This window comes from Macrotis lagotis, chromosome 5, assembly GCF_037893015.1.
Source record: "Macrotis lagotis isolate mMagLag1 chromosome 5, bilby.v1.9.chrom.fasta, whole genome shotgun sequence".
NCBI lineage: Eukaryota > Metazoa > Chordata > Mammalia > Peramelemorphia > Peramelidae > Macrotis > Macrotis lagotis.
Window position 1 is genome coordinate 174,769,949 of NC_133662.1, and position 16,478 is coordinate 174,786,426.

Sequence of the window (16,478 nt, forward strand, 5' to 3'; positions counted from 1 at the left end):
TGAATGGATGGAAAGGAATATACTTTTTTTCTGCAGTACATGGAATTTATACAAAAAGTGACCATGTACTAGGACATAAAAACCTAATGATCAACTACAGAAAGGTAGAAATAGTGAATACATCTTTCTCAGACCATAATGCAAGGAAAATCATATGCAATATTGGACCAGGGAGATACAGACCCAGAACTAATTGGAAACTAAATAACCTCATTTTAAAGAATGAGTGGATCAAGCAACTAATTACAGAAAGAATTACTTATTTCATCCTAGCTAATGACAGTAATGAAACAACATACCAAAACCTATGGGATACACTCAAGGAGCCTGTCAGGGGATATATTATACCTTTAAATGCTTACATGAATGAATTAGAGAAAGAGGAAATCAATGAACTAAATATGCATCTAGAAAAATTAGAAAAAGACCAAATAAAAAACCCCCAATTAAAACCAAATTAGATATTCTTTTTTTTAAGATTTTTGCAAGGCAAATGGGGTTAAGTAGCTTGCCCAAAGCCACACAGCTAAGTAATTATTAAGTGTCTCAAATTAGATATTCTAAAAATGAAAGGAGAAATTGATAAAATCGAAAGTCAAGAATTGGTTTTATGAAAAACACATTAAAACTGATAAACCTCTGGTCAATTTGATTTAAAAAAAAGGAAGAAGAACACCAAACTGCAAGTATCACAAATGAAAAAAGGTGAGCTCACCACCAATGAGGAGGAAATTAAAGTCATAATTCAGGAATTATTTTGCCCAACTCTATGCCAACAATTTGACAACTTAAGTGAAATGGATGAATATTTGCAAAAATATAAGTTGCCCAGATTAAATGAAGAGGAAATTTAAAACCTAAATAACCCTGTCTCAGAAAAAAGAAATTCAACAAGCCCTTATTGAACTTCCTAAGAAAAAAATCTCCAGAGCCAGATGAATTTGATAGTTAATTCTCTCAAACATTTAAGGAACAATTGGTTCCAATTCTACATAAACTCTTTGGGAAAATAGGTGAAGACAGAACTCTGCCTAACTCTTTCTATGACACCAATATGGTGCTGATACCTAAAACAGAAAATTATAGACCTATCTCCCTGATGAATATAGATGCAAAAAATGTTCAATAACATCTTAGCAAAATGATTACAAGTTATCATTAGGATAATACATTATGAGCAAGTAGGATTTATAATTTAAAATTTAATTTGTAATTTATAATTAATTATATCAACAAACCTTTCAGAAATTATATGATCATATCAATAGATACTGAAAAAGCTTTTGACAAAATACAGCAAACATTTCCTACTAAAAACACTAGAGAGTGTAGAAATAAATGGACTCTTCCTTAGGATAATAAACAGTATTTATCTGCAACCATCAACAAGCATTATATTCAATGGGGAGAGGCTAGAGGCATTCCCAATAAGATCAGGGGTGAAATGAGCATGCCTGTTTTCACCACTACTATTCAATATCATATTAGAAATGTTAGCTTCAGCGATAAGAGAAGAAAAAGAAATTGAAGGAATTAGAATTGGGAAGGAAGAGACAAAAACCTCACTCTTTGCAGATGACATGATGGTATCCCTAGAGAATCCCAAGAAATCATCCAAAAAAACTACTGGAAACAATTAGCAATTTTAGCAAAGTTGCAAGATATAAAATAAACCCTCATAAATTCTCTACTTTTCTATATATGGTTAGGAAGATACAGCAGGAAGAGCTAGAAAGAGAAATCCCATTCAATTAAAATATCTGAGAGTCAACCTTCTAAGGCAGACTCAGAAACTTTTTGAAAACAATTACAAAACATTTCTCACATAAATTAAATCAGCTTTAAATAACTGGGCAAACATCAACTGCTCATGGATAGGTCGAGGTAATAAAATAAAAATGACAATTCTATCAAAACTACCAATTAAAATTCCAAAAAATTACTTTAAGAGTTAGAAAAAATTATAAGTAAATTCATATGGAGAAATAAAAAATCAAGAATTTCCAGGGATTCAATGAAAAAAAGTACAAAAGAAGGTGGCTTAGATTTACCAGATCTAAAATTATATTATAAAGCATCAATCATCAAAACTGTCTGGTATTGGCTAAGAAACAGAATGGTGGACCAGTGGAATAGACATGATGCAAAGCAGGAAATGATTATAAGCAATATGCTGTTTGATACACCCAAAGAGTCCAGCTATTGGATAAAAACTGTTGGGAAAATTGGAAGTTAGTATGGAAGAAATTTGGATTAGACCAACACCACACACCCTATACCTAAGATAAGATCAAAATGGATACAGGATTTAGACATAAAAAAACATATTATAAGCAAACTAAAAAATCAAGGAGTAGTATACCTGTCAGATCTACAGAAAGGTAAGCAATTTATGACCAAGGAAGAGATGGAGAACATCATTAAAAACAAACTACATAATTTTGATTACATAAAATTAAAAAGCTTTAGCATGGACAAAACCACTGTAACCAAGATCAAAAGAAATGTAGTAAATTGGTAAACAATTTTTGCAACTAGTGTTTCTGTCAAAGGACTCATTTCTAAAATATACAGAGAATTAAGTCAAATTTTCAAAAAAAAATGCCATTCCCAATTGGTGAATGATCAAAGGATATTCAAAGACAATTTACAGTTGAGGATATCAAAGCGATCCATAGTCATATGAAAAACTGCTCTAAGTCATTACTTATTAGAGAAATGCAAATTTAACCATGTCTAAGGTACCACCTCACAGCTCTCAGACTGGCCAATATGACTAGAAATGACAATGATCAATGTTGAAAGGGATGTGGGTAATCTGGGACACTAATACATTGTTGGTGGAGCTCTGAACTTATCCAACCTTTCTGGACAGCAATTTGGAATTACACCCAAAGGGCAACAAAAATGTACATACCCTTTGAGCCATACCACTACTGGGTCTATACTCTGAAGAGATTATGAAAAAGGGTAAAAACATCACTTGTACAAAAATATTCATAGCAGCCCTGTTTGTGGTGGCAAAGAAATGGAAATTAAGTAAATGTCCTTCAATTGGGGAATGGCTTAACAAACTGTGGTATATGTATGTCATGGAACACTATTGTTCTATTAGAAAACAGGAGAGATGGAAAGTCAGGGAAGCCTGGAGGGATTTGCATGAACTGATACTGAGAGAGATGAGCAGAACCAGAAAAAACTGCACCCCCTAACAGCAACATGGGGGTGATGATCAACCTTGATGGACTTGCTCATTCTATCATTGCAACAATCAGGGATAATTTGAGGCTGGCTGCAATGGAGAATACCATCTGTATCCAGGGAAACAACTGTGGAGTTTGAACAAAGACCAAGGACTATTATCTTTAGTTTAGGGGGAAAAAAACTGAAATCTTATTGTCTGATCTTGCTATCTCTTATACTTTGTTTCTTCCTTAAGGATATGATTTCTCTCTCATCACATTTAATTTGAATCAGTGCATACCATGGAAACAATGTAAAGACTGGCAAATTGCCTTCTGTAGGGGATGGGGGAGGGAAGCAAGAATAGGGGAAAAAAATTGTAAAATTCAAAATAAACAAAATCTTTAAGCAAAAAAATAAAGTTAAAATATCATTCAAAGTTTAAAAAAAAAGACTAAACTGTCTTCTTGGGGGAGGGAAGCAAGAATAGGGGGAAAAAATTGTAAAACTCAAAATAAATAAAATCTTTCTTTAAAAAAAAGAACAAAGGGAAGCAGATGACTTTGTGAGAAATCAAGAAACAATAAAACAAAACCAAAAGAAAAAGAAAAAGTGAAATATCTCATTGTATAAAAAAGTGTGCTGGAAAAGAAACCCAGAAGAAATCATTTAAAAATTATTGGACTACCTGAACATCATGACCAAAAAAAAGACCCTAGACTTAATTTTTCCAAGAAATTCTCAAGGAAAATTACCATGCTATCCTAGAAGCAGAGGGTAAAAACAGAAATTGAGGGAATCTACTGATCACCTCCTTTAAGATACCCAAATGAAAACTGCCTGGAATATTATAGTAACATTTCAGAAATCCAAAATCAAGGAGAAAATATTACAAAGCAGCCAGAAAGAAACAATTCAAATATCGTGGAGTTACAGTCTGGGCAATACAAGATTTTGCAGCATCTACATTAAGGGCTCATGGGGCTTGGAATCTGACATCCTGGAAGGCAAAAGAGTTGGGATTACAACTGAGAATCAACTACCCAGCAAAACTAAACATAATCTTTCAGGAGAAAAAATCCACTTTCATTGAAATAGGGGAATTTTCAAACTTTCCTAATGAAATGATCAGAACTGAACAGAAAGTCTGATCTTCAAGTATAAGACTCAGGTGAAGCATAGAAAGGCAAATTATAAGGGAATTTAATGATGTTGAACTGTGTATTCCTGCATGGGAAATTGATACGGATAACTCATATGAACCTTCTCATTTACTAGGGCAGCTAGAAGGAGCAGATTTAGACAAGGCCCAGGAAGGAGTTGAATGTGAAAATATATATTAAAAAAGATGGAGTTAATGGGCAAGAAAGGACTGAATGGGAGAAAGGGAAAGGAGAGGAAGAAGGGATAAGTTATTTCACATAAAAGAGGCAAGGAACAGCTTTTGCAATGGATGGAAGAGGAGAAACATGAGGGGAAATGAGTGAGTCTTTACTCTCATAATAAGTGGCTCAGAGAGGAAATAACATCAACATTCAATTAAGTCTTGAAACTTATTTTACCCTAGAGGAAAATAGGACAGGAAAGGGACAGGAGAAAGAGGACAGGAGTGGGGAGGGAGATATAGGTGATAGAAGAGAGGGAAGATCCGGCAATAGTAACTGTGGGGAAAAAAATTGAAGCAATTTCTCTTATGGACTTCTGATAAAGAAAAAACTGATGGTGTTGGAATACAGACTGAAGCACACTTCCCCCCCATTTTATTTTTCTTAAGCTTTCTCTTCGTGTGTTTTTTTGTGGGGGGAGAATCATGTCTACTTTTATAATATGACTATTGTAAAAAAAAATTCTAGTTTTTTCTTCTAGATATTCTTGTGGACAAATCATTTATTTTCCTGATAATTATGACTTTTACTTGTGAAGTTATTTTCTTCAGGGATTTCATGTTGGATAGCTTTTGATTCATAGTATTTCTTCATGATATCTCGTGTCTCATTCTGTTGTTAAGTCATATTTCTAGCTGAAGTTTATAATTTGAGATTTTTGGCCAAAGTTAGGCTCTTGTCCCCTTCCATAAGTCTAGAGGAGTTTGTCAGGTCTTATTTGGTTCCAATCTCAATTTCCTGGGCTCCTGTCACTGGTTGTCATCTCCACTGGTACATATGGGCTCAGAGTGCTGGCACACTTCAGTGTTTCTCTTCCCCTATGGGGATATTGCTATGGTCTCTGATACTTTGCTAAGGCTTAGGATCACTGTTCACTTAATCCCTGATGCAGTTGTCCAGTTTAAGTTTCTTCTGGTTTTCTTGGTCAGACTTCTTTTCTAGGGCTGTGGCTTCTAGCTATGTTTTTGTGCCATGCTGAGCTGAATGAATAAGTTTACTAATTTTTCCTTTGTGACTATTTCATCATTTTGCAATGGGCTGCCCTTTTTTGTTTTTGTTTTTTTGGGGGGGGGGGGGGTTTGCAAGGCAATGGGGTTAAGTGGCTTACCCAAGGCCACCCAGCTAGGTAATTATTAAGTGTCTGTTGCCAGGTTTGAACTCAGGTACTACTGACTCCAAGACCACCTAGCCACCCCGTAAATTATATTTCTATGTCTCAATGTCCCAGCAGACAAGGTATAAACAACACTATTGCTATGTAAAAGGGATCTTGTAAGATAAATAAATATATTGAGGTTCTCTTGATCATACAGTTGTTTTAATTTCAGATACTACAGAAATTTCTATTTCCTGCTCTGAAAAATTTAATATTGTGATAATGAATGGTTGAAATATCTAACCATTAAATGAATATTGATGATTACTATAATCTAATTTTATTACCAATGAAATAGTTTTCATTTATATTAGTAACATTTCACTTCTGTAAAAGGCCTTTTTTTTTCTTTTTTACTTTCCACAGACTGAAGTACTTAATTCATACATTATGTGTTACTAAGTAGATAAGATACAGATGTAAATGGCACAAACATGACAATTATTAGGATGGACTTCTGGTCTCCTTTATAATTTCATTTCAATAAACATTTATTAAGTGTCTAAAAAATGCAAGGCATTGGGGATACAATTTCTACCTCCATAGAACTTACATTCTATTGCAAGGAAGGGAAAAACAGCTACACAGGTAAATGAACATAAAATATAAACCAAAATATTTCAAGGAGAGCAAAAAAAAAAGGTGGGTTGGAAGATAAAAGGGAAGGCTTTGTAGAAGGGATTGTCTGAGTTATATTTTGAGGAAGCAAGAAATGTTATAAGGCAGAGGTGAGAAGGGAATACACTATAAACAATTGGAAGTACCTTTGGAAAGGCATGAAAACAAATGTTGTGTGCAAACTAGCAAGCCTACTTGACTAAAATATAGTGTATAAAGGAAAATTAGACTAAAATTAAAGCAAGAGAGGACATAAAAATGTCAGTCTGAGAATTTTGCATTTTATCCAAAGCTGACGTGGAACTGAAGGTTTGGTTTTGTAGTGATATGACAAAGTCATATTTATACTTTGGTAACATTAATTAGACAACTGTGTGGGGACAGTCACTTTAGAAGGGAAAGGGACCAGATCCAGGTAGACAAATTAAGTAGCAATTACAACAATGAGGAAGAGAAACTGGTTGTGAGATTGGAGAGAAGGGGACAGACGTGAGACATTTTGAGGGTAAAGTTGCCAACAGATTAGGTGAAAAGAGGAAGGGGGAAAAAGAAAGATTTAAAGATGACTAAACTATCAAACCAAAGTTTGTGACAGAGAAATGGGCAAGTCTACAGGAGAAAATTTAGGTATGGGAGAAAATATAAGTATTGTTTTAGATATGTTAAGAAGCTTTAGATGTCTACAGGAAGAAAGATCTGGAACTCAGGAGAAAGATTTGGGCTTCATATTTAGATCTGGGAGTCACTTTCATAGATGTGACAATTCAATACATGACTAAATGAGATCACCAAGGAAGAGAAAGAGAAAAGAGGACTCAAAACAAATACATAAAACTTTTGCTTATATCAAAACTTTACTAGCTATTCTCTCTGCAGGGTTCCTTGAATACAATGATCTCCCAAGAATTAATCTGTTTTCCTTACCTTGGGCCAACACTGTGTGTAACATTCTTCATCTGAGGCCTTTTCAACTTCAAGCTTATCACAATCCTCTTGACGCCAGGTTTTGAAAGCTGCTCCCATAAGGCCATGAATAAAAAGGACATCTGCTTTAATGGGCTGACTAATAAGAGAAAAAATTTAAAAAGAAGCACAATATGTACATTAGTGTACTAGTGAGAATCTCTGATATCCTTTCTTTACCTGGTGCTTTGCCAATTCTATTTGAAACACAGTGAACCCTAATTAGTATATATATCATGGTTATATATATATGTATGTATTCAGGGAAGGTTATCTTCTTTTGCCTAGGCTATACAAAGAACATAAACCAAAAAAGTGAGTGATGGCTAGGATACAAATCTAACCCTTAGGGTCAGTCAAATCAAACATGGTAAAGAATGGGGTGGTGGTCAACACAACTAGATTCCCTCATATCCTCCCTCATGAGTTATATATTTCAGAGAACCAACAAAAGAATATGAAAAAACAGAGTAAGAATAATCTGTCCTTACATTGTCTTTATATGTGTAGGGGAGAAGATAAAGACTTTCATACTGATATTTATCCAAGGTAGAAATTTATCTGTATCAGAAATAAAGATTTAAAACACATTTCTTTCTACATACATTCTGAGGGAAGGCAAATTAAGGAGGAATTATGGCTGGAATTTTAATGGCAAAGTTTATACATATGAAACACTGTTAAATACTTTTGATTACAAAGTGAAATTAAAATGACAGTTAAGATTTCATATTACAAAGCACTTTCCATTGCTCCCTGGTTATACATTCATATTTACAAACCACTAATAAGAAAGAAAAGAACAAAAAAATGCCAAAAATCTTCCTCAAATTTAACTATTTTGTAAAATCTCAATGGTCCATACTATTGGTACTACCATAACAATGATACATGTTCAGGTAGTGACCATAACTTTTTTTTTTTTAAGATTTTGCAAGGCAATGGGGTTAAGTGGCTTGCCCAAGGCCACACAGCTAGGTAATTATTAAGTGTCTGAGGTCGGATTTGAACCCAGGTATTCCTGACTCCAAGGCCGGTGCTCTATCCACTGTGCCACCTAGACGCCCTGTGACCATAACTTTTAAAAAACCAGTACAAGCAATGTTTCTAAATTATATAAAAAGTTTTGCCACTGTTGAATTTTTTTTTAATTATCAGTTTTCTCCAGGTCATAATCTCCTCCTAGATTCATTTTTGAAAGGAAGACTATGTAGCAATCTGGTGGTCAGAATTCATCAACCTTAATAATCCCAAATAGTCATGAAGCCAGAAAACAGTGCCTTAAAACAGTAAGAAAATAGCTATCATAAAGTTTATTCTCATGGGTTTATAGGAGTACCACCTCAGAGTCTAAGTTAATATTCTTTTTTTAAATAAAATTTTTTATTTATTTTGAATTTTATTTTTATTTTTATTTTTTTTTTGAATTTTACAATTTTTATTATGAATTTTACCATTTCCTCCCAATCTTGCCCCCCCCAACCGCCCACAGAAAATAGTCTGTTAGTCTTTTTTTTAAATTTTAGGCAATGGGATTAAGTGACTTGCCCAAGGTCACACAGCTAGGCAATTATTAAGTGTCTAAGGCTGGATTTGAACTCAGGTACTCCTGACTACAGGGCTATCCACTTAGCCACCCTGGTCTGTTAGTCTTTACATTGCTTCTATGGCATACATTGATCTAAGTTGAATGTGATGAGAGAGAAATTATATCCTTAAGGAAGAAAAATAAAGTATAAGAGATAGCAAAATTACATAGTAAGATAACGGGGTTTTTTTCCCCTAAATTGAAAGTAATAATTTTTAGTCTGCTCAAACTCCACAATCTTTCTCTGGATACAGATAGTATTCTCCATCGCAGATGGCCCAAAATTGTGCCCGAATGTTGTACTAATGGAATGAGCAAGTCCATTAAGGTTGATCATCACCCCATGTTGCCATTAGGGTGTACAATAACTTAATATTCCTAAAAAATTAAAATTACTTGCTAAGTTTTGACTATCTGTTCTTTTCTGGAAACATTCTTTACTTCTTAGGTTATAAGAGAAAATAAATCAGAAGTAGTAAGGATTAACAGAGATGGCCTTATACTTTGAGATCAGTAATAGTGAAAGAAATTACAAGAGAAACAGCAATCAAAAAAACATGGATACATGGGGTGGCTAGGTGGCACAGTGAATAGAGCACCGGCCCTGGAGTCAGGAGTACCTGAGTACAAATCCGGTCTCAGACACTTAATAATTACCTAGCTGTGTGGTTTTGGGCAAGCCACTTAACTCCACCACCTTGCAAAAACCTAAAAAAAAAAAAAAATACACTCAGGGTTCACTTAACTAAAAGGTAAACTGTTCCCACAAGTTTCTTGATCACTTTAAAGGTATCACTATATTTGAGTGTAGAATGGTGTTCATGATAATGTTAAGTAATTATCAGAAAAAATTAAATTATATTTTATCTACTCTTTTTCCAAGTCAAGGATTTGTTGTTGTTTAGTTGTTTCAGTCATTTCTATTTCTTTATGATCCCATTTGAGGTTTTTCTTGGTAAAGATATTGGAGTGATTTGCTGTTTTCTTCTCCAGCTCATTTGACAGATGAGAAAACTGAGGCAAATATGGTTAAGTGACAGTTATCAAGTGTCTGAGGTCAGATTTGAACTCAGGTATTCCTGTCTCCAGACCTAGTCGTCTAGCTACTATGTCCACTAGTTGCCCTTTTAAGGATTTATGTAATGTATTTTAGAATAAAATTTTTTCTTTCAAAAATAGTTAGAAGGAAACCATTTCAGCAATGGAAGGAGGAACTTCAGCTGTCTATAAGACTCCTTCAACCAAATCATCTAATTTTCCAAAGAAGTCAGATAAAGAATCATTTTAGCTAAATAAATGTTGACTTTCAATCACTCTCTTCAAACCATTAAGCCAAACACTGTCTCAATAGTGACTCAGATGAATTTTATTTAATAAAATATTATCAATCAATCAATAAGAGAGAAGTATTATGGGGAAATAATAAAAATAAGAGACCCTGATCCCAAGGCTAGCATAATTTATATAAAGAGAAAGCTAATATACATGAGATTTTAAGAAAAATATGAAAATTAAGTACAAAACTATAAGACATTGACAACAGAAATTTTAGGAATGGAGAATGATATTAGCTAAAGTAGAAATTGATAGATATTGGAACTGAACTCAATTTTCAAGAATGAATGATTTATATACACAAAAAGGAAAGAAAGGGGCAATAGGAACAAAATGAGCAAAAGTACAAAGAGGAAATGAATGCAGGATATATGCATAATAATGAGATAAGAGATATGAATATAGTGAACTGTGCATATTGAGGAGAAATCAGAAATATGGTTAGAACTGTAGGGGTGGGCTAAGATTATGAAAGGTCTAAAAGAAGACAGAGCAGGGCCCACACATAGTAGGAAATAAGAGAGCCTGCTGAAGATTCCTCAGGTGGGAGATAAAATTAGTATTTTAAGAAATTCCTGTTGATTCAGGATTTTTTTCCCCTATATTAAAATGGCCTTTAATTTATGAAAGGAAAATTAAAATCTCAGTTCTATACATTTTACATCCCCAAGAAAAGGAAGTCATTCTATTCCATTCTGCTTTCTTACCTAGTGCGATACTGTGGATATAGTACAAATACTCCATCCTGGTACTTTTCTTGCACAGTTTCCCTGTCCAGGTTAGCCAGGGTTCTGGCAGCATGTGAAGCTTGAATGACATGGGGGGATTTCGCTGCTTCAGCCAGTATCGAAACCCAGCCTAGTATAAAAAAAAATCCTCTTCAATTATTATATAACCAAGTCTCATATTGTTGAGAATTAAGCTGGGCAGAGACTTTAAATTGAAGGATAAGGAAAGCAAGCAATAAATATCTCCCCACCTCTCTCTCTCTCCTGAGACAAGGTTTTTCCCAAATTTATGAATCTATTCTAACAGTAATTTTCTTAGATCTAATGAGTCTAGAAGTATATAAGATGGTGGTTGGTCAATGCTAAATGTTTCCAAACAAGCTGCAAATCTATAAATCACTTTTCACTATTTGAACCTCTACCTTTGACAAAAAAAAAAATTCCTTTTCAAACTCAACTTATGAATGAATAATTAACAATATATAACCCAAGAGTCTTTAAAAACATCCTGCAAATTAATTACTAAGAGGAGAAGCATAGCATTTATTTATTTGTTTGTTTGTTTGTTTATTTAGGTTTTTGCAAGGCAATTGGGTTAAATGACTTGCCCAAGGTCTCACACAGTTAAGTAATTATTGTCTGAGGCTGGATTTAAACTCAGGTCCTCCTGACTCCAGGGTTGGTATTCTATCCACTGCATCACCTAGATGCCCCAAAGTATAGTATTTATTAATTCTAAATAGCATGGCTTTAATTTCATGGAATGTTCTCTTATACTACTTTTTCTGGAAATGGAAAACAGGAGCAGAGAATTAGTCCTTTATTATTTTACAGAGCTCTTTCAAAAGTACATATCTAATTCACCTTTTACAACAAAAACATCCTTCGCATGTTTTTACATCTCCTCGTATAGAAACTATACTTTAAAAAGCCTTTGTTTATCAAGTGTCCACTGAGAAATTATATTGTACTCATCATATTATGGGACTTTTGCTTTTCAATAAAACTTCCTATTTCAAAAACATGTTAACTATTACTATACATTTTCAATGTTTTGACTTTGATGCCACCTGGATATTCTAAAATGTTATACCTAATTTAGAAACTGATCATTAAAACCTTCAAATCTCTAGTCTTAACTTTTGTAGGAGTTGGTCAGTGTAAGATCCAGTTTGAAAATTCTAAAATAATATATGTAATTTCATATCAGAAAATTTTACCTTCTCCTTTGATTTATTAATTCTTGTTTAGGAAAAATCTTCATCTGAAAGAAAATTTTAAACATCAAACTATGAGATGAAATGATCATTTGCCCTATTACCTTGAAAAATGTATTCAAGGGGCAGCTAGAGCACCAGTCCTGGAAGTCAGGAGGACCTGAGTTCAAATCCTGCCTAAGACACTTAATAATTGCCTAGCTGTGTAACCTTGGGCAAGTCAGTTAACCCCATTGCCTTAAATAAAATTTTTAAAATGTAAAAAGAAAAATGCTTTTAACAAATTATTCTAGCTCCAATCAATATTACTCAGTGTTTCTTAAAAGAAAGAATGATCATGGGGTGGCTAGGTGGCACAGTGGATAAAGCACCAGCCTTGGAGTCAGGAGTACCTGGGTTCAAATCCAGTCTCAGACACTTAATAATTACCTAGCCGTGTGGCCTTGGGCAAGCCACTTAACCCCATTTGCCTTGCCAAAAAAACCCTAAAACAAACAAACAAACAAAGAATGATCAAAGGACTATTTGCAGATTCAATGTTGTTATACGCGGCTACCTTTCCGTTTTCCTCCCTGGTTCCATGTCCTCTTTCAATTTCTCTTTCTCTGCTGGTTTCTCTTGTTCAAACATACCTAGGGGTTTTTTAGATATTTTTTAAATGTTATTTATTTAAGGCAATGGGGTTATTCTATGACTTAAAAGATTCCAATGCAGAGACAATATAGTTAAAAAACTTTCATGGGGGCTGCTAGGTGGCATAGTGGATAGAGTATTGGCCCTGGAGTCAGGAGGACCTGAATTCAAATCCTGCCTCAGACACCTAATTGCCTAGCTGTGTGACCTTGGGCAAGTCATTTAACCCATTGCCTTAAATAAATAAAATTTCTTTTAAAAACCTCTCAACATCAGTATCCTGGATCTCCTATCGTATCTTTTCCATTTTCTCTTCTCTACTCCTTTCGTGTATGTATTCTAGGTAAGTGGTCTATTTACCATTCTCATTTTCCATTCCTATTTCTCTCTCCCTCCTAAAATTTCTCAACAAACTAGATTTTATATTTATAACTAATACATTTGGTCTTTTATTATACATGTACATATCTTATCTTGACTACTCCTGAGCCCCATAAAATTTTAAGTGTTTTGGGGCAACTAAGGTAGCATAGTGGATAAGAGCACTGGCCCTGGAGAAATGAGAACCTGAGTTCAAATCCTACCTCAGACATTTAATACTTACTTAGCTGTGTGACTCTGGGCAAGTCACTTAATCCCTTTGCTTTGTTAAAAAAAAAATTTAAGTATCTTAGGAACAGGAACCAAGTCCTATTTAACTCTGTAGTCTCAGAAGCTAGAAATAGTGTTTTGAATATAATACCATAATATATTCTTAATGTTTGTGAGAAGTCCCCTGACAGTAGATAAGAGAACAGGCCTAAAAGAAGACCTGGATTTAAATTTCCCTTCAAGAAACTAAGAAGTTGTAGATTATGAGCATTGGTAGAAGGAGTTTCCTCTTTGAAAATATCTTATGTCAACAAAATCTCAGATGTGATTTTTAAAAACTGATAAAATGTTTACAAATTAAAATTTATACACAATATAATTAAATAACTAATATATATTTTATAAGATTACTATTGGCATCAGTCATAGGCTATAAAATCACATGACTAGAAAAACTAAACTAAATAAAGGTTTTTTAAAAATTTAACTATCATTCTACATTTTCAATAAACTAACCAAGAAGCCGTTCAAAATGTAAATTTTTAAATATTACAAGATACTCAAAAAAGGTTTTAAAAATTGGAGATGTAACTTTTAAAATGAACTACTGGAAGAGCTAGCTTTGCATATTAAATAGAAAGTTGCACTGAAATCAGGAAGACTTGGGTTCAAGTCCCACCTCTGACATATACTGGCTTGGCTGATTCAGGACAAGCGTCTTAACTCTGTACTCCCAAGAATTCTCTATGATTTTATATTCCAAAAGAGTTGATCTCTGCTAGCAGTTTACACAAGTTTCAGGAAAGGACTATCCTAATATTCATTTACTAGAAATTGGAAGAAATGTGGAAGGGGATGAAAACAAAATACCATAAAGGGATGATATATCAAAACTGGCTCTCCTTCAAAGTGATGAAAATTTCATTGAGTTCCATGGAGTACAATGGCTTTCTACTTCCTGCTGATTTAAGCTCTTACTTCTTTGTCTAGCATTCATGGTCCTTCTTTACAATCTTATCTACTTCTTTCCATGTATTGTATACTTCAACTGAACTAGGTTACATTTTCTATCTCCAAACATACCCTAAAATTTCTATACTCTTGGAAAAGTTTTCCTTCCCTGTCAACCTGTTAAATTTCTAGCCATTCTAGCCATTCAAATTCTGCTTCCTCTGGGAAATCTTCATGATGCACCAATAGGGTTAACTTTGTAGCTCTGATTATATAGTGCACCGCTCTAGTTCACTCTTCTAAAATGGTGTATATATTGTACTTAGATCTTAATCACTCCCCCCCCCCCACTGTAAGCTGGATTGGAGCAGGAAATTTGCATTTGCTAAGCTTTATATATACCTTAACAATCAGCACAATGCTCTGCATATCATAGAAGCTTTCTAAATATCTGTTGTTATCATTGAGTCAAAATGATGCATAGTAATGAGAGCTCAAATGGAGTCAAATGATTCATGTTCTAGAAGATGTCTTTCACTAACTGATCACTAGACCTTCAATGAGACACTTCCCTTATTCAGAATTCAGTTTACTCATAAAAAGAGAAGATTGGATTAAGGTCCCTATTAATTCTATTATAATGAGTTTATACTACTTTTAAAGACTAAACAAATTATATTCTCTCATTTGTCAATTTGATTTTCAAAGAAGCTTTAAATCTAAGGAAAAACACAGATAAGCATCACACAACTTGAGAAGGTCTGGATATGCCATCTGTAGCAGTGAAGGGAATAACTACATTGATGAGATCATAAATTAACTTAATATATTTGAATTATGGGAATATATTATCACTTTGTCAAGTTTAAATACCTTCCTTTTATGAAAACAACAGCTATCATAGGTTAAAGTTATGTTAAAGTTATAGGTTAGATTAAAGTTATAAAAGAAAAAGAAACCTTATTTTCTTCTAATATAGTCTAGCTAAAAATGGCAAGACTAGAACAATACAAATGTGAAAAATTATAAAACCCTTTAAAAGAAAGTATGCATATACTGTAAAAGAATAGAAACAATGAAAATATTAATTGTTCCATAATTTGTAATATAAAATCAAAACAGTGAATCACTTTTTTTTTTTTTTTTTTTTTTTAGGTTTTTGCAAGGCAAATGGCATTAAGTGGCCTGCCCAAGGCTGAACAGTTAGGTGATTATTAAGTGTCTGAGGCCAAATTTGAACACAGGTCCTCCTGACTCCAGGGCTGGTGCTCTATCCACTGTGACACCTAGCTGCCCCACCCCAGTGCGCCACCTAGCCGCCCCCCCAAGTGAATCACTCTTAAAAGAATCAGAAGTAATTTATACCTAAGGCAAAATTTGTTTATTTTGCTACTGTCAAGCCAAAAGAACTATTGTCATTTTGACAACTCTTGTATTTTATAGTTCAGTCTCCATCTACAAATGGAAATATTTCTAGATGTCTGCTTTATGTTATTACTGTCAAATTCACATGCAATAATAGATCACCATTTAAAAGATTTTTTTATTTAAGGCAATGAGGTTAAATGAATTATCCAAGGTCACACAGCTAGGCAATTATTAAGTATCTGAGTCTGGATTTGAACTCAGGTCCTCCTGACTCCAGGACCGGTGTTCTATCCACTGCTCCACCTAGCTGCCCCCAATAGATCACTATTATCATATAATGAAAAGCTTTAAGAAAATGCCAATTGATTGGATAATGTAATCCATGAGATTGTGAGGTCCCTTAGAGAAGGACTGTCTTGTGCCTTCATTTGAAGCCTCAGCATTAGTGCCTGGCTCATAATAATGTTTACTACTTTTTTTGAATATTGACTTGCTGATTTATCCAGCCTATCTATAAATTTTGTCTTCATAAAGTTTTAAATATGGGCTATTCATATTATATACTATTCAGTCCACTAGAGTAGCCCAAAGTTTTACCCAGTTACATATTTTAGTAATGCTTTCAATAATTCAATTTTTTTGATCTACAGAATACTCATATAATAATATCACTTGATGACTTAATATCAATTACCTTCAAGGAATCCTCAGGAAAAGAACTAATCGAGCATCTCATCAGGATGAGCAAATCATCTGAGCTAT

General features: G+C 33.9%; 1 protein-coding gene across 3 annotated transcripts in view; it reads right to left on the reverse strand.

Moving 5' to 3' along the window:
* Positions 1–16,478, reverse strand: part of SERAC1 (serine active site containing 1) — a 96,793-nt gene that overhangs the window by 40,196 nt on the left and 40,119 nt on the right. For all 3 annotated transcript variants that reach the window (XM_074187924.1, XM_074187925.1, XM_074187926.1), the window contains 2 exons: positions 10,936–11,086; positions 7,267–7,405 (listed from right to left, as the gene is read on the reverse strand). In XM_074187924.1, the coding sequence (XP_074044025.1) occupies positions 7,267–7,405; positions 10,936–11,086 (290 nt within the window). The remainder of the gene's footprint in view (positions 1–7,266; positions 7,406–10,935; positions 11,087–16,478) is intronic.